The 26767-nt window shown below is 31.4% G+C and overlaps 1 protein-coding gene across 4 annotated transcripts in view; it reads left to right on the plus strand.

The window, feature by feature from the left end:
* LOC111640110 (stromal interaction molecule homolog) overlaps positions 1-26767 on the plus strand; it is an 81658-nt gene that overhangs the window by 44729 nt on the left and 10162 nt on the right. For all 4 annotated transcript variants that reach the window (XM_023386429.1, XM_023387766.1, XM_023387095.1 and 1 more), the window contains exons 6-9: positions 2144-2315; positions 7661-7751; positions 14950-15192; positions 17505-17605. In XM_023386429.1, coding sequence (XP_023242197.1) covers positions 2144-2315; positions 7661-7751; positions 14950-15192; positions 17505-17605 — 607 coding nt within the window. The remainder of the gene's footprint in view (positions 1-2143; positions 2316-7660; positions 7752-14949; positions 15193-17504; positions 17606-26767) is intronic.

The raw sequence follows: 26767 nt of genomic DNA on the forward strand, positions 1-26767 counted from the left end.
AAAGATCTTTAATAGCAGATGTCAGCATTGATTCTTTTTCACCTTCCTCTTTTTCAGAAGAAAACACATCTTGCTGAGTTTCTTGGTGTTCTTCATTCAAGAGTTCTTGACGTTGTTCTGTTGTCAGATGAGTTTCAGGTTCCATTATGAGCTCTTCAATGTTCTTCATTTCTCAGATGTGATTTTCATTACTCCTTTAGCTGCTTGAGTCTTCTTGATTATATCTTTCTTAGCTAAGATTGTGCCTACTGTAGACCTGTTCAAGCCATAGTGCCTAGCAACATCAGACATCTTCTGCCCAATCTCTCTATCTTGGCTATTATCTCTTGCTTGGCTTTTGTGGTGAGCACAGTTCTTAAAACTCCACTCTTTTTAGGCTCCATATTATCAGTTTTTTTTTTAAATAAAAAGTTCAGAAAAGCATTACAAAAATTCAGAGAACAGAATTCAACTAGCGCACAAAAAATTGTGTTAATGTGAAGCCCGGATGAAATCCAAAATTTGGTATTAAAACATGAACAAATATCTGATGGGACAGTTAAACTTGTGCCTTTCAAAAATAAAAACTGACACAAAAGTTAACGAGTGCCTGTCCGACAGTCTTGCGAAGACTATAAAAAATTCCTTGTTAGAAAGGTAAACAAAAGGCTAAAATTACAGGGAGAGTTTCAAAGTTTGGAGGAATACTATACAATCAGTATTGGATATAGCATCAGTGTTGATGTCTCATGAGCTCAGAAAGGTTTTGAATTATCACCTGAAGACAAGAGAAGACCGATCAGTATTCACTGTTTTATGTTGCTTCTTCTTGTGAATGTTCTGTGAGATGTTTATTATCCGAACATGTGTTTGTTGTCCGAACATAAAAGTCTTTTGTGAAAGTGTTCGTCATCCGATTTGTTTGCAGTCCAAACTGTTCATTAACCAATCACCCATTTGTATAATTAATTGTATATTATTGGATAGAAATGGGAAATATGAAGTTTATGATATGTATGGGACATTAACCAAGCAGTATTGCAAAATACAATACTGCTTGGCTATAAATTCATAATTAATTTCTATCTTCAACAGTTAAAAAGTAAATAATTTATGTAATTGCTGTTACTGGAATAGTCATTATTAGATTTGGTACAAATTTACAATGTCATTTTAGAATTTCCAATATTTTTAGATATTATCATATTGCTAAACAGTAAACAACACTACACCACATTGGGTTATAGTTAACAATATGCCGATAGTTTTTTTTTTAATACAAAATTCAAAAAAGTTTTCGAATTTTGTATTCAACATCCATTTGACATTCCATTCGGTGTTCAACATAACTCCCGAAGAAGAATTCTGATGGAGTTTGAAAAAGTTTTCATCAGTTTTTTTGTTTCTGTGCACACCGGTTATCAGTTCTGGATATCTTGTTATTATAATATTATCAAAAACTACTTACGAACCTTAGTTTTAGTCCAGCAGAGAAGGTATAGTATTTTTCTAACGTTTTCAGTCAATGGTACGTATTTCCAAAATTTCCCGACAAAGGTAATCGGTGTTGATCAAAAACATTAGAAATATACTGTACATTCTCTACCAGACTAATGCTAAGGTTCATAAGTGGTTTTTGATTTGTTCCATCCAGTTTTACCATTTCTAAATATTGTTAGACCCCAAGCAATTTTTGAAGTGTGCTAAATCATCAAATATTTATAAAGTTTTATATCTGTTAATTTAAAAGTGTTTGTTTTTATTAAATTATATCATTAATTTTCTTTTCGCTATAAGAATTGATTAACTGTAACTTTGTTTTCATTATCTATAATTTGTTGTTATTAATTCTACTTAATAATAATGAATTGAGAGATAACTATAGAAGCAATAAAAACTATGATTGGAAATATTATAAAGTTTAATTATTATAAAGTTACGATTTACAATATTAAGTATTTTGCATAAATTTTACTGTTATGATTAAGTAAAAAACATTAAATTGTCTATTGTTTCAATTCATTTTAGTCATGTTTATTGATCAAACATCCAACTAAAATTGATTACCGTAAAGAGTTTTACTTTTAATTATGGATGTTAATCGCTTTGATTTCTAAATTACAGTGTAATTTTTAAATTGTATTTATTTTATTATTTTTGACAGTTCGTAATTATCTGAAGGATGTGTTACTAGTTATGTGTCTCGTTATCGCAATCGGAGGATGCTGGTTTGCTTACGTTCAGCATAAATATTCTCAGACTCATTTGTTAAAAATGGTTAAAGATATGGAATGTTTACAGAATGCAGAAGAATCTCTGTTAGAACTACAAAGAGAGTATGATGATTTTTTTTTATAATTCTTCAATTAAGCATTTTAAATTAGATTGTTTTGTTATTTTAAATATTGGGTATCCGAAAAGTAACTGTGCAGTGATAAATTTGTAATGACATTAAAATTATACATACGGTATTGAATACAAGACCTTTAACTCTTATGGTATGTCCTGTATTTCCACTTTATGATAGATGATGTTACAGCTATCTGACACGTGTCCAGTTTTTGGACTGCATTTCTTGGAGTATTTCTTTGCCGAATGCATAATCTTCAATGAAATCCAGCCTGCTAGGTGTCCATACCTCACTCCCCCAGATTTTGGGTGCTCTTGGGGACATTTCTGGCATTTGCTGTAGGAAAAACTGCAATATCTTAAGTAAAACTTTACTTAAACCCTTTTTCACTGCACTGGAACTTTTCAGACAACCTGTATAATAGGAAGAAAGATTTTCTAATTAATTTAAAAATATAAAAATTAAGCCAGTTTATATTTTAAACTAGATTTTGAAATGTGTATTATTTTTCTGTTTTATTTAAATTTTAACACATGTTAATTTTATTATTGTGCTTCACAGATGTACCTTTGTTTTAGATATTTAACAAGGTTTTTAAACAATCCATTAAATTCTAAAAATACACTAATATATATAAATTTAAGATCTGAAAGTAGCTAGAAAATGAAGTTTCTGCATCACTTTCTAAGAGGAGAACTCTAAAAAAACCAGGGCTGTGGAGTCGGGAGTCGTGGAGTTTTGGTATTTTAGCCGGAGTCGGTGTCGTCAAAAAATCCGCTGACTCCGACTCCTTTTTACTTACCAACTTGTTATGTATATAAAACGGAAAAGTATTGGAATCGTGTCAAATTTGACCCTCCAAATTTTTTTTGCAAATCTACACGTTTGGAGACCACCTGAACCCCTCAAAAAAGTCAATAAAGGGGAAAAATTTGCGCGCGCGTGTGTGTTGGTGTCTAATTTGTTTAATTTCATTATGAGATATTGTTTAATATATCAGAATGGGTAAAGTTTAAGAAACGAAATGTGGCACTGTAGCTTGCATATAAAGGGGCATTAATACTATTAAATTTTGGTTCTTAATTAAAGGTCGACAGGGTGAAGACATAAAAGTGGTCATGTGTCATATCTCTTAATGAATATTTTACTCGTTATTAGCGTTCAAAATTTAAAAAAATAAAATAAAACTCGTCTCTACCCTCAAAGTAAGCTTTTTTGCCATTTTATAATAGTACAGTAAAACCCGTTAAGATGTTCTCGCCTAAGATGTTAGAATGTATATGGGAACACGATTTAGTTCAAACACTTTAACGCTTAATAACTAATTCCTGTGTTAAACCATCTGACTCCGACTCTGACCATTCTGACCACAGAAATTATTAGGCTTCAAACAGAATAAACAAAATCATGCCCCCCACCAGTAGCGTAGCGAAGGGGGGCGGCACTTTTTAGGGGGCGGCAAAATTTCACAATAAATAATAATAATAACTTGTAAGAATTTGAACCATTTTATTTCATATATCCGTCCACCTACGATTCGGACCGATTGAAATGAGCACGGAATAGTGTTACCATCCGACTCGCCGTCTGGGGATATCGTGCGCGACCTGTCGACCTTTTTTTCTTTTTTAATTTTTTTGCTTGTACGATTCATTCGTAATCACATACACCTCCAATATCCAATAGAGCTAGGTCACTCGTGTTACTCCTATCCAAGTCTCCCTAATCGCTAACTGTAACTGATTTAGAATTGGCATGCACTGCACGTTATTCTTCTAATTGCAAAATGACATTGTGCATACGTCAGGAATTTCTGTTCGAACAAACCTCACCTGCCGTCCGGGTCAGTGATTTTAAAAAGGTGGCAACACTAGCACGGAATTTTTCATTACTTATTGTGACGAAACTGAATTTTAGTCTTTTAAATTGAGATACCTAAATAAAGGGGCGACGAAATTTTCCTCCTCCCCGGGCGGCTGACACCCATGCTACGCCACTGCCCCCACACAGTCTAACATCCACATATAGAAAAAAACCTCAAATCTTTTGCATATCTCGAAATTTTACGGTGTCCTGAGTCCAAAAATGTAAAAATTTGGGAGGGGTCATTTTTTTGACCGAGCGCTACACTTTTCCTCTGTTATATATAACAGCCGGAAAAGTATAATTATCAAATACATATTTATATATTACTTAGAGGAGTCTTTTAGCTTTGGAATAAAAAGTTTCTACGTTCTATCTTTATTAGAACTCTATTTATTGAATCTTTTATTCTGAAGTCATGTGATGACATCAGAATTTCCGGGTCTCTTTCGGTAACAAATCCGCCCCTGGTCGGAGTCGGAGTCAGAGTCGGATGGTAAGGAAAAGTCGGAGTTGGAGTCGGTAGATTTTTACCCGACTCCACAGCCCTGAAAAAAACATTAAAAAATAAGCGAATTAGTGTAAGCTAAACAAGCTATAGGATAAGCTAAATGAGATGGATGGTTTGAAAAACTAGAAATTTTTTGGGTGTGGCTTGTCCTGGACACATTGGACGCCATCCTTTGCCACTCAAATGCCCCATTGTGAGCTTAGCTAACCCACAATGGGCTTAATTAAAAGGCCCTGTTAGTACCCTCAGGGCAGAGTCAAAAAACAAAGCTAACTAGTTAATTTTTTATGTGAAAAATTAACATATCTAAAAAGTTAAATGTTTTGAAAGTGACAGAAATTACATTTTCTCACTACTAGAATAATTTTATATATAACATCTTTATTGAAAAGGAAACAATGTATAAGTAAAACTTTATAAATCAACAAATTTAGCTTATAAATGAAACATTTTGCCGTTGAAAAGATGGAAATATTTTCGAATAAACACAAATTAATGTATTAACATGGATGTACGAGTTGGAGGAGCAAAGAGGGCAACTTCCCTTCCAAATTTAGGCAAAACGGGGGAAATTCAGACAAAGCAACAAAAGAAATCCGACATAGAAAGCAAAAAGATTAACAAATTATAAAACTTTGGAAAACTAATAATTGATGATTTGTTTTTGTGTAAAATTTTGGGCAAATTAACTCACTACGTTCAGAGTTTTCCCTACTGTTTTGTGCAAATTCGTAAGGGAAGTTACTGAAGTTACCTCCTTTCCTTCCCAAACTCCTATGTCCATGTTTATATACTCCTTTAACTAAAGTGTTCCCATGTGCCCATTTATAAATATGAAACACATAAATGGTGCTTTACTGGGCTTTCTTTTAGAACCTTCTCTTTCTATTTAAACACAAATTATATATAATTAATGTTTAATAAATGTCATAATAGATAGCTGTTTAGTCAAATTTTATAAAATTGTTAATACAGTATATATACAGTACATTAATATTAATAATTAAAAAATATTTTATTAAAATTGCCTCTACATAATCTGATAATTTGGTGAATATTCTATTTAGTACATTAATATTAAATTTTCCTCGTTAATTGATATTTATAAAGCTATTTTTCTAATATCTGATAAAACGTAAGATGTATCTTTCCTATAAAATTACAAATTTCAATTGCATTCTGATAAATTTGTTACAGAAAATTGAGTATTTATTTTTTCTATGGACAAGGGTGGTACCAAAAGTTGTAATCACCCTCAGATTACTGAGAGATTATTAAATGCACAAGAATATTTTAAATTGCTTTATTACGTCTTGCCTCCCCATTCTTCGGTAAAATTTTGAACTAGGTTTGACGACTCTCTTTTTGTAAAGAATTCCGGGAGATTCGTCAGAAAAATGTCCGATTACAGTGTATCATTTCTTTAGCATCCGGTGATCAAATTTCTTGTTAAGGAGAACGTTTTGGTGTCTGAAATTCATATATGTCTTCAGCAAGGGTATAGATTAGGAGTCACCAAACTACAGCTTGCAGGCCGGATCGAGCTCGCGAGGTCATCCGAACCATTGATGCAACTGTGCTGTGCCACAAATGAGCTAAAATATAATTATTTATATGGAATATAAGTACCTGCAATGAAGTTTCTAAGGAAAGTGATTGCGAGCTTGCTGCAGTGATTGTGTATTGGTAAATAAATATGTTGGTTGTCTTTATTTTTTGTATTCAGTATGCTGTATTGAACAAAATGAAAGGCCCGCGCTTGTCATTCTCTCAGTTATCTGGCCCACTGTGATAGAAGTTTGGTGACTCCTGGTATATATGTTCAACTGTAAATGTCAGTGTCAGAAGCTTTAAAGATGGAAACACAGACATTGACAATCAGCCACATGAAGGTTACCTGCAAAGCCACATCATTACCAAGAATAAAGAAAAATTTGATATGCTTACTCAGGAAATTAGAGTGGTAATCATATGAGAAATTGCAGCCAAACTTAATTTGGTCCACCACACAACTTAAGAAATGTTGAAGAAGTTGGAATAGGAAGGTGAGTGCATGTTGGGTTCCTTATGTATCCACAATCACAAAACATAGCAAAAACAAATGTGCAGGTAGTTATCGTGACGGTATACAAAAAAATCGCTAAGTGACAGTATACAAAAAAATGAAAATTTTCTTCTGAGTATTGTGACAGGAGATATGTGCTGGTTTTGCCATTATGATCTTGGAATCAGGAAAAAGATCATGAGTGACATTTCCCAGATTAACCAAAGGTGAAAAAGACCAAAACTTCAGCCTGCAAGTGAGAAAATGAAGAAAGCAGTTTTCTTGGATGCTGAGGGATATCTAATGGTGGATTTTCTGGAACATAGGGGAAAAGAGATCTGGTAAGTCTGAAAGAGTTTTGAAAGTCTGCTGGTATCAATCAGCAGACTTTCAAAAACTTTGTAGAGTACCAAGCAACAAGAGATCAGATAGAAAAGTCCTCCTCTGGCACAAAAATGCATGGATGCGTCCAATGAATCGAGGTAAATGGTGAGACAAATGGTTGGGAAATTCTTCCACATTTTCCTTACATTTTCAACCCAGCACCTTAATATTATTACTTGTATGGTTTTGTGAAAAATTGTTTGAGAAGCCAGCAATTCACAAAGGATGGAGCAGACCGAAAAACAATACGTTGCTGTTTATGTACAGTTGGGACAGAGTTGGTATCTTCCAATTGCCAAAATAATGGCAAAAATGTATCAATGAAGGTGGAGTTTTTTGAAAAATAAAAAAAATGTTTACAGATTTTTTCTTTTAGTATAACCATTTTCTTTCTACAGAGCAAGATTTTTATGTAAAAAATAGCAATTATTACTTTTGGTATGACCCTTATATTTGATAAATTTTTCAATATTTGTTATACTTTCATAAGTAATTGTATAGTAACACTATTATTTTAAATGTTTTATAGATTAGATAAAGCAAGACATGCTCAAGAAATTGTTGCAATTGAAAAAGAAAATTTAGAACGTAGACTTAAAGATGAAATTACAACAGCAAAGGTATTTGAATTTCTCTGATTAATCATTTCAATTTAATCTTTTTATTAATTCATTACAATATATATATATATATATATATATTTCCTGTTTTCATAAAATTTCCTGTGTATTACTCACAACTGTAAACTTAACAGAAATTTGTTAAAATGGAAATAAAGACACTTACATAACCACACTGCTGTGTACACTCATCTCCAAAGTTGTTGAAAACATGTCACTTAACCTGTATTCAGTTTAGATGGTTAGTTTTGTTTTTACTCTTTCCACCCTATGGACAAAACGGCCTTTTAATCAAGCCCATTGCGGGTTTGATTAAAAGGGTAGCCAAGTGATGAGGGCTGAGTCCTGACATAACTGGGAAAGATCATTCCTGAAAAATTCCTGGGGTTTTTTCAGCTTGTCCAGGAAAGGTTATGCAAAATGTTTTTCCTACTACCTTTTAATTTGTTAGCAAGATGTGAAAGTAATGCTTTTTTGACAAACATTTAAAATTGATTTAGAGGTATTGTTTTACATGTGTATAATTATTTTTAGTTAAAATTCATTTTATAGCAATAAAGAGAGCAAATATTTATAGCTTACTAGTGTTACAGTCATCAAATGCGTGTCTTAGTTGTCGACGAGACTATGTACTCATTTAAAATGAATTTGAAAAATCCATTTTTCATTGAACAAGCTATAAATATATGATAAAAATAAAAACTAAAATAAAATTTAAAAATGTAAGTAACCTGAAGTATATTTGATATTTGAAGAGATATCTGCAATTGAGACAAATGTGGGGTGGCAGTGTGACCACTATGGCTTTTGGTGGCCATAACAAGTATAAAAAAATAAAATAAACAGTACATAAAGTGATAAGAAGCAACTCCTGTTTATGTTGTACTTGATTTTACTATGAAATTTGCACATAGACTCTAACGATAACAAGAGTTTGAGACTTGATTTCTTAACTTTTTATCCACTGTAGAGGTGCTAACATTGACGATCAACTTTAAATGGTTCTCTGAGAGTCATTGTTTAGAAATGAGAATATTAGTGAAAACTTATCTGTTTTCAAAATACAAGTATGAGTGTCAAATGACATCAATTAAACTAAGGACTGGATTATAAAAAATCAAAGACAAGTAAAGATGAGATGTACTGTACATATATGTGTCTTCAGTCATTTCAGGCAAATTTGCAATGGAGATGAATACGTGAGGCATGTAGATGATATTTTTAAAGATGTTCTTAGTGCTGTTAAGGAAAAGCTGTTAGGTGAGGTTGTAATTGGGCTGCCATTTCGAAATTACCAGGGCTGTGGAGTCGCATAAAAATCTACCGACTCTGACTTTTCCTTACCATCCAACTCCAACCAGGGGCGGACTTGTTACCGAAAGAGACCCAGAAATTCTGATGTCATCACATGACTTCAGAATAAAAGATTCAATAAATAGAGTTCTAATAAAGATAGAACGTAGAAACTTTTTATTCCGAAGCTAAAAGACTCCTCTAAGTAATATATAAATATGTATTCGATAATTTTACTTTTTCAGCTGTTATATATAACAGAGGGAAAGTGTAGCACTCAGTCAAAAAATGACCCCTCCCAAATTTTTACATTTTTGGACTGAGGATACGTTGAAATTTCGAGATATGCAAAAGATTTGAGATTTTTTTCTATATGTGTGGATGTTAGACTGTGTGGGGGGGCATGATTTTGTTCACCCTGTTTAAAGCCTAATCATTTCTGTGGTCAGAGTGGTCAGAATTGGAGTCAGATGGTTTAACACAGGAGTAGGTTATTAAGCGTCAAAGTGGTTGAACTAAATCATGTCCCCATATACATTCTAACATCTTAGGCAAGAACATCTTAACAGGTTTTACTGTACTATTATAAAATGGCAAAAAAGCTTACTTTGAGGGTAGAGACAAGTTTTATTTTATTTTTTTTAATTTTGAACGCTAATAATGAGTAAAATATTCATTAAGAGATATGACACATGACCCCTTTTATGTCTTCACCCTGTTGACCTTTAATTAAGAACCAAAACTTAATAGTATTAATGCCCCTTTATATGCAAGCTACAGTGCCACATTTTGTTTCTTAAACTTTACCCATTCTGAGATATTGTTTAATATCTCAGAACAGAAAATAAAGAAATTAAACAATTAGATGCCAACACACACACTCATGTGAATTTTTTTCCCTTTATTAACTTTTTTAAGGGGTTCAGGAGGTCTCCAAATGTGTAGATTTGCAAAAAAAAAACTTTGAGGGTCAAATTTGATGCGATTCCAATACTTTTCCATTTTATATACATAACAAAGTGAAAAGTAAGTAAAAAGGAGTCGGAGTCGGCGGATGTTTTGACGACTCCGACTCCGGCTAAAACACTAGAACTCCATGACTCCAACTCCACAGCCCTGGAAATTACAGACCTATACTTTACTACTGTCATCTGTCTTTACTTTGTTAATCTCAGAATGAAGGTTTATAGATGAAAATCATTACCAGGTATAGTATACTTAACTGTACAAACTTTTTGTGTTATTTTGTGTCACATAATTTTTTTAAATTAAAAGATGATTAAAAATTTCAGCCCAGCATTGTGACAATGTCACAATAAATAATTGCTTTTTGCAATTTAAAAGTGGCACAGTCCACAATGATACCTAACCCTCATCATCATTTAATGTAGATGGTTATTTACAGGAAATTGTGGTAAAATATTTTTTTTTATTTTTTATGGTAATGCATACTGTTCTGTATAGCAGTTTTTATTCTTTTATATTAGTATAATCATTTCACCATCCACACCAATATGATTTTGTATATTTTCATTTACATATTCATTGACAACAGTTTTTCTAAGAGTTGTATATAAAAATCTGAAAAATCTTTCGGTTACTTCAGTTACTAATAAGTACTTTCATTTTTATTATCTAAAGTTAAGAAGAAAATACTTTTTAATAAATTTCTCATTGAAAATAATGAACATTTCAATGATTTAAATTGTTGATTTCCTATAATAGCTATTACACAATGAATTTGATACTTTCCACTTTTAATTAATAAAGTTTAATAAAAGTTTTTACTTAACTTTCTTTTTTTACTTTAACTAACTTTTTAGTTCAGTTTATCATCGTTTGTCCAGATAACATCCCAAAAACAATCTCTTGATGTTACCTTTGATTACTTTCAGTTGTTTTATAACACAGTAAAGTCTAACAGATTCAATTACAAAAATTATTTAAAATAATGTTACCTGTAAAAACGTTTCTAAACAATTAAATATAAAAGTTAGTGAATGGGGGATACAGTGAATTCTGTATTTAGCAGAAAGAACATGTGCTCTTAGAACACTGAACACTACCTTTTATAGACAATGGATAAAAATTTCTTATTCTTCCTATTCTCTGAAAGCTTCTGTTAAGTGAACAGCACAATAGATTACATGTTTTCCATGAATATTATGCTTGTTTTTGGTTCTGCCATTTCATAGAATTTCTTTGTATCCTTAAACTTGTCAAATGAAGTTTTTGCATTTGACTAGTTTAATGACACACTTTTAGATAGTACTTCTGACACTCTTTGTATCAAACATTGCTAAAATGATGCCAACATAATGACTAAGAGTCATTAAGCAACTCAGAATTTTAAAGAAGGAAAGAATAACAGAAGCATAATGAATAAAATGAGTTATTTATTGAGAAACTTATCAAAAGTTATGCTTGGAAAGTCTAGTTAGTGTAATTGGTAATATCACCTGCTTAATTTGAAGTAGTTGTGGTTTGAATCTTATTCCAGGCTAGCTCTTTTCTTTATTTTTCTCGAAGTTAGTTAGTTATTTATTTCTAATTATTAAATTTAGTACTCAATTGTGCGTAATGTTTCTAGTACCAAATTATGTAAATTATCAATAATAATTGCATAAAAATTAGCCCCATAATATTGACAATTCTTTGGCTATTTCCAAATTTGTTGTTATTGCATATTATTACAGTAGATCCCCCTATAAAACCGTTTCCTATAGTTATGATTCCTATAAAAATTGTGGCAGTACAGTAGATCCCCCTATAAAACCGTTTCCTATAGTTATGATTCCTATAAAAATTGTGGCAGTATCCGTAAACAACGGTAAAAATAACTCCTATAATATGTAAAACGTCATCGGGCAGCCGAACTACTTTCCCGCCATCCGTAGCGCCATGCTACGGACGTTTAGGCGGATAAATTGAGTTTAGTATCGTCTGTTCATATAATTATATATAAATTAGGTACTGTACATATAATTATATATTAATTATATATAAATTAGGTACTGTATATATAATTATATATTAACTTAATTTATTGTAACTTTATTATAATTAAATATATATTTTTCGCCGTCTAGCGTCACGCTACGGCGAGTTAGGCGACCTATCGTCTGTTTAGTACTGTAATTTTATACATTTCTTGTGAAAGAAACATTTCTTATTTAACGGCCATAAAAATTATTTATATTAATGATGTCTCCAAAGGTCAACGAAGTTTTCGCAGAAAAATAATATCAGAAATCGCGGCCGCAATTTGATGCGCTGTTCCGCGACGAAACCAAGCTTTAGCAACGGGCGTAGTCGAACGGTACACACTCGGTAAGCAATCCTACAATTTTTTGTTTATAACGTAGTTTATACGGATTATTTTCAAAAAAATATACGTATTTTGGAAATGTTGAGTCGAATTAGTCTAGAATCGATTAATTTTATGAAAGAAAACCTTTCAAACAGCCGTAGTCCGTAAACTATGATTCCTACAAAATTGATTCATAAAGAACGGAACGTATCTACCGTCTTATAGGGGGATCTACTGTATATAAAACATAACCAAAACCATTATTGTACAAATCAAAACCATTTAATAAACCATTGTATGTTGTAAAAATATATGGCAAATTTAACAGATAGCTTTAGTGATAAGCATAAATTTTGCTGAAGAGAACTAACCACATTGGACACACCAGTAATTGACTATGCCAACTTTATTTTACAACTCTTCCTTGTTTGATTAGTTCTTTTCAGCAAAACTTATTGCTTATCATTAAAGATCCATCAGGAGAATGAGTAACAATTAAACAATAAGAGACAGCTGTCTCAAGTGAGCACTTATCCCAAGTTCCTGATCGCAACAGTGTCTTCTAAACCTAGATTATACTTTACTATAAGTTTAAATTCATTTGCAAAATTATTAACTTGATAATTAACATTACAAAAATAAAAAAAATTGCATTTACCATAATGAATAATATACTTTCTTCTGGTAACTCTTATTGGCTTTAATTCTTCAAGCATTAGCACTCAATTCAACATACTTTTTGACTGTGACTATTTGGGGTTATTAATAAGATCTGTAAATAAAATAAAATAGTTTTATAGTCATAAAATTATTATATAAAAAAACGTTTCAGAAAAACATTTTCATGTTTAATATAAACCTAAATATAAAGGTCTTTATTCCATTTTAAATTATTGTAGTTATGTTAATTGTTATCTGAGAATGTTATAATGTACATTAAAACATTGGAAAACTGTCCTAGTTTCATATTTGTCCATTACAATTTCTCATTTGGTTTGATGTTTACTGTACATGTCATGTATCACATATCATCCGATGCTCACATTCTACCACGCTTGCTACAGTGTATACATTGTCACTCCTCCTAAAGTAACCATAATTCTACAGCTCCTGCACATTCTTCATGCTGCACAATGACAAGTGATTTCTCTGTTACAAATTTTCCATTTTTGTTTACAGTGCTTCCTAAAAGTAGTAGACAACAAGATGTTTGAATGCAGACGAGAGATGAAACTTGGATGGTTACTCTATTGATTGATATATGTTGCATACTTCTTGTAATTAACATAATTACAGTAAATGAAAAATGGTAGAATTCATTTTGGAAGACCCTGCTTTACAAAATTTAGTAATTTGTTATTACAAATTACTAAATTTAAGAAATGGAACTGAAATAATTGTGCTGACTAATTCAATATTTCTCTTTTTTGGCAGTAAAGTCAGTTACAACTTTAGCTTTGTGCTTTGGATTGTTTTAAACCATAAATTTATGATGAGTGAGATTAGAAGAAATGACATTTTTCAGAATATCAAGGTATACAAAACAAATTTACATAGTTGACAAGGTCTACTTTATTACTTGAACAACATCCCCAGATCATGATAGATCCTCTTCCATGTTTTGCAGTATAATGTTTTGCATTTACAGGATGGGGGATTCACTGTACACCATCTAAAGAAAGCAAATTATATTTGGATTTGTCATTCTATGATGCTTTTTCCATAATTTCCAGTTTTTTTCAGTCCAGTGCAGGTGTTTCTGTGCAAACTTCAGGCAAATTGCCTGTTCTTTTTTGACATGTATGGTGATTTTACTGAGCATAACGTCACCTCTACAAGACTACGTTATATTGTTCAATACTATTTAATGGTCAAATTGCATTTTTGATTTTTGCAGACGACATTGAAGGATTAGCACTAGCAAATTGTCTGATTTGGTGATCATTTCGTACAGTTATTTTCTGAAGTCTTCTGGTTTTACGTGCAGTTTCGACAATTCCTCCAGCATACATAGTTTCAGGATTCTTAGAATTGTTGAAAGAGAAAATTTAAGATGCTTGCTTATTTCTGTAGGTGACGATTCAGCTTTACTTTTTATACAACCAGTTCCTTGATATCATTTGAACATATGTGTTCAGCCATTTTTGTCCAGTTTAAACATTTATGTGAAGTCATACAAAACAAGTCTCGTGTGATTCATTGTTTACATGTTTCATTTTATCATTACATTATGTAATTTCTATAAAAATTCTGTATTAATGACTGATTCAAAATACTAAATGAATGCATAACTTTATGTCATTAAATAATTTGATATGACTCAACTCAACCCTATTTTTGTAAAAACTTGGTTTTAAAATCCAAACAGCAATCTTCTAACTAATAATTTATTAACAGAAAATCAGACTGTTGGGCTAATAATTTGTTCCATTGTCCAAAAATTATATACTTTGATAAAAGAGCATAGTTTTACTTCCCTTTGTTTTCACAGGTGACAGCTACTTTAAATAATAATTTGAAATAATAATCATCATTATATTTATTAATATATTGATTTTGTTTTAAGATTTCAAAACAAAATATATTAATTTTTAGCTTCAAGCTTGTGAAAAACAAGAATTGGATTACATGAAACAAGGCAGAGTTTTGCAGCTTGAAGACGAATTGCGCGACGCTCAAGAGGATTTGAAGAAAACGAAAAAAATGTTGGAATCTAGACCGTGGGCACCGCCGACCGATCTGCAAAATTGGTTACAGCTTACCCACGAGTTAGAATTGAGATACTACAATGCAAAGAAAGCAGCTGCTGAGAAACAATTAGCAGCAGCTAAAGAAGGGGTTTGCAAAATTTTTATATTATTTCCATTTCCATTAAAATACTTCTTGGTTGACTGATTAAATCATTTAATAATAATTATGATAAAGCAAATTAAAATATCATTTTGCTAAATTTATATAATTACTAGATTTTTTTCTCATATATCGTTTCAAATTTATCTGTTAATAGTTCAAAAAATAAATATACATTTCAATTACCTGGCTGATAAATCACTGCCATATGCCATCAGGCTATACGGCAGTGGTTGGTGCTTTATTATAATGTATCGGGTTTTTGTAGAGTTGTTTACCTGGGAGATGTTAAATTATGTTAATGACAATAGGGTTAAGTAATTTGGAGTTATCAATTTCTAATGAAATATTTTTATTACACTTTTAAATCATATATCTGTGTGAAGAGGACCATTGAGCTGAAATATGTTTATATGTATAAGGGTTAAATTTCTGGCTAGACGGTCGAGACGACAAAAGTATCAACCCGCTTCTCTGATCAAAAAGAATTTTTCATGGGTGGTCCATTCTGGAATATTCCTTCCGTCGTTCAGCTGTTCCATTGTGAGCCTGTCCGAATCCATGGTGAGCCTTCGAAAAAAGGTCTTTTTCAGTACCCATAAGGTAGAGAATTAAAAATAAAAGAAGAAAGATTAAATATATAAATCCCAGATTTGATGGTGGTCGATTTGCTTATCAAAAACTGAGTATCAGTCAACGCTGTTTCTTTATTAATATACAAATACTATCAGATTATTAATAAAATGTTGTAGTTAGTAAGTTTAATTAATAATAATGATAACATTGAATCACTGTATGTATTGTATAAAATGATTAAGTCACTACAAAGTTTTTATTTGATTTATCTTTGTTATTTTTTTGGTTGCTATTAATAGATTCATTTGGAATAAATTTATTAAAAATTACTATATACTATATTTGTTTAAACTTTAAAAAATTAGATATTTTAAAAAGCATAAATAAAAATGGCTCACAAAATAATTAAAAAATATTTCACACTTTATTTTATAATAGAATTGTGACTGACAATCTAAATTTAATGTTAATGTCTTCAGTATGTCTGATATATTCACAAGAACTGTGAATACTTTATTTTTTTCAATGCTATAGAACTACATTACTGTTTTGGCAGTTGCAGGTTTTCACACGCTCTGTTACAGTTCCATTATTACGAGACCAAACTAAGTTTTTACAATAAATTTAACACATTATGCACAAAATTTTATTGCCTTCTTTTTCTACATAGTAAGAAATTCCTATTATTCTCATAATTTTTTTTAAAATAATAATACAGTTTTTAGGTTTCAACTACATTTTAAACAGTAATGAAAAAGTTGTGTTGTTTGATTTTTATTTAGAATGCGTTAATAGAAGAAACCTTCTTACTATAATAATTAATTTCAAATAATAACAAATAAGTGATTAAATCGATTTAATAGATGACTTGAAACTAATTGATATCAATTAATTTGAATACATCAACTAGCCAGATTAATTAATGTTAAATCAAATATCTAATTGTCAATTTATCAAACTATATTTGAACTACGAATTTAACTAAGTATATAGTCTAACTAAAGGGCTTAACTGCCTATCTTTAGACAAATTATATAGATAAATTAATATCCCATATGCAGTCCAATAAAACCTATAATTAGATATTTAGCTTATTTATTATTAACTCTTCCCTGGGGATATGAAGCGGGTCTTCTTATCAAACCATTACGGTTTGGCAGGTTCGCAGTGGGGTAGCTGGGTGGTGATGATGGAGCCACAGAGGTGTTGGGCTCCAGAAAATTCCTGGGGGTTTTTGACCATTCAGATTCATTTCCAGATTTCTCGGAGCAGTGGGCTGACACTTTAACTGCTTCACCATCTGACTTCTGGCTTAATTATGTTTTATAAATAGTTTGAAGTTTCAGTTCAGGATTAATTAATAAGTGAAAAGATAATATTTCTAGCATTGTAAAACAGGAATTTTTGTAAATTTTAATGTTTAATAGGGAAGCGAATCATACGATTAAAAGTCAAAATGTTTATAAAGTACTCCACATGAATAGAGAGAATTTTTATAAAATTATAAGATAATTTTTTCCCATTTATTTTGTGTAAAATGAAGAGAATTAGCATAATTAATTTGAAATCTAATGAAGAAAAATCTTTACAATCTTTATAATAATTTTTAATTGGTTAGAAATTGAATATCTTTTATGCCAGAAGAAATGCTAAACTTTCAATGATTTAAATTTAAAAAATTAAAGGTAATATCTTGAATCGAAAATTTTGTTTAATTTTTTTAGTGTGAAAAATTGCGTAGAAAGCGATCTGCTTTCATGGGCGCTTTTCGAATTGCTCACGGCGGCTCTATTGACGATGTAGACAATCGCATTTTACAAGCAAAGTAAGTACTATTACCGTACCAATTACATACTATATATATTAGTATAATAATTATAAATTTTTGAAATATAACCACTAATTATTTAGAACAAATTTAGTTTAGAATTTTAACATATCAGAATTATAGGGAATAATTAAATTGGTTACCAAAAGGTATTTATTTTGAATTGTCTGTGAAACTCAAATATTTTAATTGACAGACAAATATTTTCAGCGTACTCTATAGGCCAAAATTAGGTCTACTCACTAAACTAATAAAAATTTCTGACATTCTAATTTAGAATGTCAGTGTTTTATGATGCTTTTACAAATTTAAAATATAAAATGTCATGGCATTATGTATTTATATATAAACAAAATTTGATAGTTTTATAAAAATTAAAAATTATATAAAAACATTGCATTAATTTTCTATAAGAGTCTATAATATAATGCCATTGTGCTTAATCCATCTGTTGGTTATCGTAACAAGACTGCCAAGCCGCAGACAACAATTCTCTGTCTTTGTAATTGATTCAGCGTCTTCCTTTTTGCTTTGTATATTTCTAGTATTTTCATTACTCTTACATGGTTATTATTAAAGCCTTGTCAGATCGGATTTGCCTTTACCCTGGATTTGGTGACATAACTGGATAATACTGTTATCAGCTTATTCTTTTCAATGTTATATCTATGTTCTTTAATTTTACTGTTTAATAATCTATTTGTGGAACCGATACATACTAGTTTGCTATTAAATCTCTCATCTGAGATTGGGATGTGATGTACATCTGGTGCTAGTTATTCTTTCAATCACCATAACAGTGATTACAGCAACTCAGTCACACAGATTAAAATTGTTTTATTTACAGGTAATTGTAAATAAAACAATTTTAATCTGTGTGACTTGAGTTGCTGTAATCTTATACACCAGTATGATAAGTCCTATTAATAGAAATACAGTTATGGTGATTGAAAGAATAACTAGTTTGAATTAAGGACATTGATGCATATTAATTACATATGGTGCTATTTATAAACAGTTGCATTTTTCGATAGCAAGTGTTCATATTTAAATATTTACCTGTTTCCTCATAAATTGATTTGAGCCCACTGTACATCTGGGTTCAGTTTGGTCGTGCTGTTTCATTTTGGTTTTCTTATGGGAGTTTGCTTCTGTTTATTCAGATTGTAATTTTGGGCCAAATACTGTATTAGCTTATGTAACTACATGTAACAGAAATTTTTTCTATGCTCTTAAGTTCCTTCACAGTATCTAATATATCAAAACACCTAACCAACACTCTAAAGCAGTGGTGTGCCGTGACATTTGATTATAGGGAAGCTGTGTTTCTATAAGAAGCAGACTTCCAGGGGCAATTAGTTGATCGTGCATCAGTGATGGTCTAGGGTCCATTTGTATTCATTTGTTCGATAAGCCATAGACTTCTTTAAATGTATTTTTAATATCACAGTTACATTCTGAATTGCTAGCCATGACTTAAGGACTACAATTAAAAATAAAATAATAAAAACTTACTTGGAGAAATAAAAAATGTGTAGTAGATATACATACCTGGTACAAAATATTCTTCAATTGCATGAATATACTTTTAAAGAAAATTATAATTAAATATGACTTTGTAAAGAAACACACACAAAAATAACATAAAATATTCTTTACTTTTAAAATAATGTACGGCCCATCTAATGAATTTATGTGGCCTGTGATCAATCTTTCAATATTAGCTATTCAAGTCTGAATAGCTCGATGAAAAATTCTGATGCCTAAAAAACATTTATGTCCCTAATTCCCTAATCTCTTAATTATTTAACTACTTCTTAAGTAGAAATAAGTTGAAACTGGTGGCTTTGTACTTGAATATTTGTAGTCTTGGGAAAGAAGTGGAAAAACAAATTTTTATGACAACAGATTCATAAATCGTAAATTTAAGGAAAATAAATTCTAGACATTTTTGTATCTTGTGTGTATCATTCATTACATTTAGTTGTAAATGATGTTGCCAAATAGTTCATTTTTTAAACATTGTATAAGAATTGTACACGTTTTTCCTGCATTCTCTTATAGATGGGACGTACTAAATTGTAATATCACTAGTTTAACATTGAAATCTGTAATTAATCTGTAAGTAATACAAGATGGGAGAGCAGAATAAAAATATCAAATATTTTAATGGATTTTTTAAAACTCCTGTCAATTATACAGAACTATCATAAAAACGTACCAGTAAACTCCTATCAGTGGGTTAAGTTATAAATCTACTCGTGATTTATTCATTCATTCCGCCACTGATATTCAAATATATACAATAGCAATTTTATCGTTTTTTTACACATGTAATATAGAAATTTGTAATAAGATACATAATGCAGTTATAATAAAATATTAATTTTAATTAATGTAAAGAACATTAAAATATGAAAATAATCGCTCAATATGTATTTATATTTCAGAAAATACAAGGGAAGTGGTGCTTCCACTGCTTCCAAACACGGCACATTACTGGTTAAGTTATAAATCTACTCGCGGTTCACATAATGGGCAATGGCAGCCACATATCTAGCAGGCAGGTGGCTAACAGCCCAGAACCGGTCCTGGATAGAATCATTGGAAGTGTTGTATGTGTAGCTTACACCGTGAGGTTGGTGCTCTGTAAAGCGCATGCACGAATGCCTATAATCTGGCTGTTTTACACCATTCAAATATTTTTGTCATAGAAGCTGTCCCGTATTCGACATCACGGCACTTCCACTGCGAATATCCAAATACGAATTTATATTCGAATATACAATAGCAATCTTTTTTCACATGTAGTGTAGAAATTTGTAATAAAATACATTCAAATATAAATACATATTGTGTGATTTTCATATTTTAGAAAATACAAGGGAAGCAGCGCTTCCACCGCTTCCACCGCTTCCAAGGATGGCAAGCCACTGTTCTAAAGGTTGTTTGTATGAGTAGGGATCACTGGAGCCTACAGAAATAAAAAAAAGGGATGATATTTAAGTTTATAGTATACTTTAGTAGCAATACTTCATCTCTAAGCACAATGTTTAAATGCAAAAAATGTACTGTGGAATTACTGTGTCATTCTAGCTGTATGAGTTGTTGTTAATTCTCACTAAGATTTTGATTTCCATATGAGAATATTGTCTATATACCTAGTGTAAAGAATAATCTCTGGTAGGAAATTTTGTAAGGTTTTCTATTCCAGTGCATATATAACAAGCTCATAAAGAAAATTAATATAATGTGTGAGGTCAGCCGATTAGGGTGAGGTTTTTTTCGACAGCCGAGCGGTTCTTTCTGTCGTGTGGGCGCAGACTGACTTCCTGAGACAGGTTTACCATAATACCGTTTATTAAACTTAGAAATTTTCCTTACAAATTACTTGTTAGACGAGGTAGCACTCCAAAGCGCACGGATAAAGTTCGAAATAAAGTTCGTAAAAGATGGTTTTCGTCACTAGTGGATGGATGTTGCTGGTGAAACACTCGGTGGGCCCCGGGGCGTCGATTTCGGCTTTCGGCGGCTTCTCGCGGACGAACCGACGAATCTGTCGATTGCTAGGAGCACCCAGAGAACGATGCTTCCACGATGTTCCAAAATGTCCTTTTTTTCTAAGATCTGGAGCACGACCGTCCATGAGACGACACACTACGTATCCAAACACCAAGAACCAAAAACTACGAACCAAGCCCCTTCGTCTCTTGAGTCGCACAAATTTATAGATTTTTTTACAGCAGTCGCCTCTCCATTGGTCTCTCATTGTCACCTGGTGACAATTCGAAACCTAATGGAGGGCGCGGGAGAGGTTAACATAGCGACTGAATATGATCCTCTCTCTCGTCGCGTTTTCCTCGAATTTCTCCGTTTCCATTGTTTAACTAATTTTCCGAAAAAAACCAATTGCATTGTTCAATCGAGACACCTAATCCATTTCCTTATCGTCTGAAAAGGAGCTCTTTATTTTCGATCGAACCCATAATTCGGACCTCTCAGTCGATCCCTGTTCTGGTCCTCACAAATGTTTTTATATAATTTTTATAAAATTCTCAAATTTCATTCATATATAAGTACAGCAGCCCCTTGTTATATTGTGGATTCAGATATATTGCACTTTCTTTTTGGTTCCTCAAATTTTAAAAGCACTCTAGTCAAAAAATTTAAAATTACCAATTGCCATTGAATTTCTTTTTTCAAGGAAATACAGTATTGTACGCCTACCATTGTCCTTGAAACTACCACTGCAGGTGATAAATTTGTCAAGATCTAAATAAGCAAAACAGGTGGACAGGTCAATTATTATTTGTTTCCTTTTGATATTAAAAGTTGTTTATGTATTGGTTTTNTTGTACGCCTACCATTGTCCTTGAAACTACCACTGCAGGTGATAAATTTGTCAAGATCTAAATAAGCAAAACAGGTGGACAGGTCAATTATTATTTGTTTCCTTTTGATATTAAAAGTTGTTTATGTATTGGTTTTAAGTACTGTCTTTTCATTTACAAGTTTCTGTGAATTCGAAATTTCATACCTTTATGCAAATTGATGTAATATCCTAAATTCACCTGAAGTATTGAAAAACTAAGCTTATTTTATATCAGAAACACTTGTTGATGATAGAATAGAGGATAAAGATTCCATAGCATGTACAGTATTACCTCAACTTACGCTACTCCGACTTACGCGAACTCGGAGTTATGCGATTTTCAAATCTCGTCGATTCGTCTTTTATTTGAGCACAACGCAACTCTTGATTACTCATTCCCCCACACTATTGTTTAGCTTACATATTCGGACGTGTCACACGGAATCGACACATAGCTACAATTTATTTTGTGTTATTTATTTCTGTGTTTGTTATATCTACGGAAACTTGAGAGACTCTATGTGGTGATTTCTTGTAACCATGAATGAATCAAAAGACGAGATAAGATTAACAAGAACATTTATTAGCTTACATACATCCGACTTGGATTTTAGACAAATTGCGAAATTATACCCCGACTTACGCAGTCATCGCTCGGTCCCACCTATCGTGTAAGTTCGGGGTATTACTGTATAATCTTTTTAGTACTCGTCTATATCACGCCATTTGTGTCTCCTGACAAGTGTGATATAATGAGGGGTTACTGTGCTTAATGCCTTGATATTCTATCTTTTTAAATTTGTAAAAGCATCATAGAATGCTTTGACATTCCAGTTTAGAAATTTTTGTTAATTTAGTGACTAGACCAAAAATGTTTCTCCATTAATTAAAATGTTTTCCAGAAAAATGGATAAGGTTATTTTTTGTGTTTGTATCTTTGATTTTGATAATTCTTATTTTTGATAGAGCAACGAGAACTGATATCTGTATTTTTTCCTCCTTTCTTTATCAATATAAAAATGTCTTTAATTGGTGAAATCGGCCTTCAAAGTTGATCATGCCAAATAGTGTACATATTCCGGTATATGCATCAAACAGTGCATCAGTAAACTGCAATGTACTAAAATGTGTTCCAATATTCACTGATGAGTGTATTGATGTAGCAACTGATGCACTTCACACCTGTCAGGCCATGAATTCGGTAAGCTCTGACAATATGGCTACCTCCACGGTTATATTATTAATTATATTTTCACTACTTGTATGCATTAACCCAAATTTAATTTGATAAAATAAGTCTGCAAAATGTCAGTGTAGCACCTTTTTGTTTCTACCATTTTTGTTAGGTTGTCGGACATTTTGATAAAAGCTTATTAGATCATTAACTGGTACATCGGTTGTGGCTGAGACTGGTACTTATTGGGATTTATCCAGTAATCTTACAGTTTAGTGTAGATTTATTTACCCAATTTGGAAGAAACATGATGTGAATTATTCAAAGTATATATTTACTGATAATAGAAAGGTTTGGTAAGAATAACTGATTCTACCAGTTGATCTAAATCTTGATATAGGTATCTATTAATTTCCTATGTTCCTTGGTTAGGTTTTTGTAACTCTGTATTTTTCTTGCCTTTGTTGGTCATCAAAGCCTGTACCTTATTGATACGTAAGCAGTCTGATTTTTTTTTCACAACATATTCAAGCAGTATTACATACTAATACTTCTCCTTTAGAAAATGGAATCTTTTAGACCCTCTAGCTAATAGAAAATAATAAATGCTTATCATACTCCTTGGGCTTACAGTATTCGTAATAAGCAAGATATGACATTATGAGAAGGAAGTGCTAATAAATATATTTACATGCTATTCAAACAGAATATTCTTGGCACTCAAATAATTGGTACATGTTCTTGTGCCTTTCTCTCATCTTGATGTAGTAAATGAAGACTTCTTTTGATGCATTTTCAAATTTAATACTATAAAATAGATGTCATCCAAACTATTGATTGTACATATAAATTAACATCTGATTTCATTCCATCTATAATTATTTAAACTTTTTAATTAACTATAGATATTTATAGATGGTGGCGGACTAGCAGGATGTTAGCTTACCCTTAAACATTAGACAATATGTTAAAAATGTTAATGATTTTTTAATCTTGAAAATATAATAGAAGTTCTAATATTATTACTATATGCAACTAAAATTTATGTTGTATTACTATTTTAATAAAATTATTTTTTGAGGATACTATATATTTAAGAATATAAGTCTGAAAATATAATTTTGATTTGGCTTATGTTAGGTCAACGCATATGTTATATAGTCTCAGATAGAGGCGTAGCTACCATGGAGCAGTTGAAACTGCTCCAGGCGCATGAATGATCAGGGCGCCAAGTTAGAAAGGGCAAAATAAAACTTGTAAAAACATTTGTAAAAAAATTTTTTGGATTTAATAATTAATGAATTAACTATTATATTTGAATTCATTCAACAATTATGTACACTTTTTAAGTGGTTATTACCTGCATATTTTGTTACATTATCTGATAAAAATATTTTGCAAAGATGAGGATTGCTATAATTGACATATCTCTCTGACATTTCGCCTAGTTTTGGACCTCAACTGTTTTGATTTAAAATGTGTTTTTATACTCGGGTAAAAGAAATTACTGTATGCGCCTAGTTGCCGAACTACTTGTAATTCACACCACAGCCTCAAGTAGCTTCTCCGACATTATTGCAGCATGCCTGATTTTTTTAACTTTACAGGTGACGACAGCAATAGAAGAACAAAGTTTTTCAAAACTAAAATTAATCAAAACTTATTTAAGAAGCAGTGTGTCACATCATTGTCTTAGCTCTTTGGCTACTGTATCAATTGTGAAGGACCAATAGCTTGTCGACTTGATCTTGAGAAAGTGATTGACCGATTTGCATTTTTCGACTTAGGTCACCTTGAAACGTCGAGAAATGAAAAACAGTCGGGTAATTTCTGTATGTATCGATGTTAGTGTTTGTGGCACAATTTTGTTCACCCTGTTTGAAGCTTAATAACTCCTGTGCTTTTTGTAGAAAATTTCCTAAATTTTGCAGGGAGGTACATTTTGCCAATATAATTTATATAATATGTAGTAAATATTATTAGGTATTCAATACTTAAAAATTCATATTTTCTTTCATTATTACATTTATATTTATTAAATTGAATATCTTATTGTTGAAACGCTTCAAATTTTAAATAAATTGCTGTTTTACTTAAGGTTTTAAGTTGAAATAATTAAATATATGTTTTTACATTAGATGTTCAAAGTAAATTTTGTCAGACCTTTTCTGAGGAACAAGAGGGTGCACCAATTCTACTTTCTGCAGGGTGCAAAATCTGTAGCTACGTTGTGCTACGTTGTAGCTACATACACTTACTATTGTGATTATGCAACAAAGCTTAGTGGGATTCCCGACTAGGATTGTGATGTGCACCCAGAGTCAACTTTGTATCAAGCTATTGCATACATTGCAAAGATAGCAAATATTTTTAATTGCATTGGCCCGAGTGTGCTTTGTCAACTTTTTGCCTTGTACTGGCTGTGTTTTGTGTCCTTTTTTAATTAATATTTTTATATACTGTTGCCATATGCTCTTTGATTTAAATATAAAGCATCATAAAGACGTTTAGGAAACAAATGCTTCCTTTTCGAGGTTGCAGAAATGAATCAGTCTACACTTTGGATAATGAGATTCTGAATCATGGCAATTGTTTTAGCTACAGTGTAGTTGATGGCAAAATATGACCCATTATGGCAGCTCATATTTCTGCAGTACAAAACAAGTCTATACAAAGAATCAAACCATTAAGAACAATGAAGAAAGACTCAAAGTAAAGACCATTGTGGATTTATTACATACCCGACGACTATTAACACATTAACTCAAATTATGAAGAAAATGATACAAGAAAGAATTAGTCATGAAGTTTCTTAAACAAAACATTATTCAAGTTGATTCAACACAACATAATTTATCCGTCAGTTGGTTTTGCATTATTATTTGGTAGGTGATTATAAGTGTTATCTGTGAGCGACTACTTTCAGTTGTGCCGAGTAATGATGGTAAGGAACAGGTACTTTTTGATTATTTTTAAATCGATCTCAAAAAAGTTTATTTGATAGTACCGATAGATTCTAAGCTATTTTGCTCAGTATAATGGTTCACAAAATAAAATTACTGATGTGGTTTATCAACATGTTCTTATATGATGCTATATCCATGTCTTGAATTTGGTGATAACTGAAATAATGAAACATTACAGTTTCTTTTTTTCAATTTTTCCAAAATTTAGAAATTTTTCTGAAAACATCATACAGGGAAGTGACTATATGTGTGAAGATATGGATAGTTGATGTTAGAAAACATCTAGGACAAGAAAAAATGAAACGATTGAAGCTAATTGGTAAGACAAGACGGTCGGGAAAATCCAATGCAGAAACAGCTACATTTAGACATTTCGATGCTGCTATCAATTAGATACTTTTGTAAATCTATTCATGCACTTATCAGTGATACAAGATTCAGACAACTTTAATGCAAAACAAAACAGAAAGAAAATGTTTTACATGAAATCTTCTAAAATTTGAAACAATATTGACAGCATTTACTTACTTGTATATATTTGAAACTACAGCATCCTTTGCAAGTTTATTTACAGACGAGTGGTTTAGATATGTTTACTGAATGCAATTTGGTAGATTCAACTACAACAAAGCAGAGCCATCTTAATG

This window comes from Centruroides sculpturatus, unplaced genomic scaffold (assembly GCF_000671375.1).
Source record: "Centruroides sculpturatus isolate CEXI.00-Female unplaced genomic scaffold, Cexi_2.0 scaffold146, whole genome shotgun sequence".
Classification (NCBI taxonomy): domain Eukaryota; kingdom Metazoa; phylum Arthropoda; class Arachnida; order Scorpiones; family Buthidae; genus Centruroides; species Centruroides sculpturatus.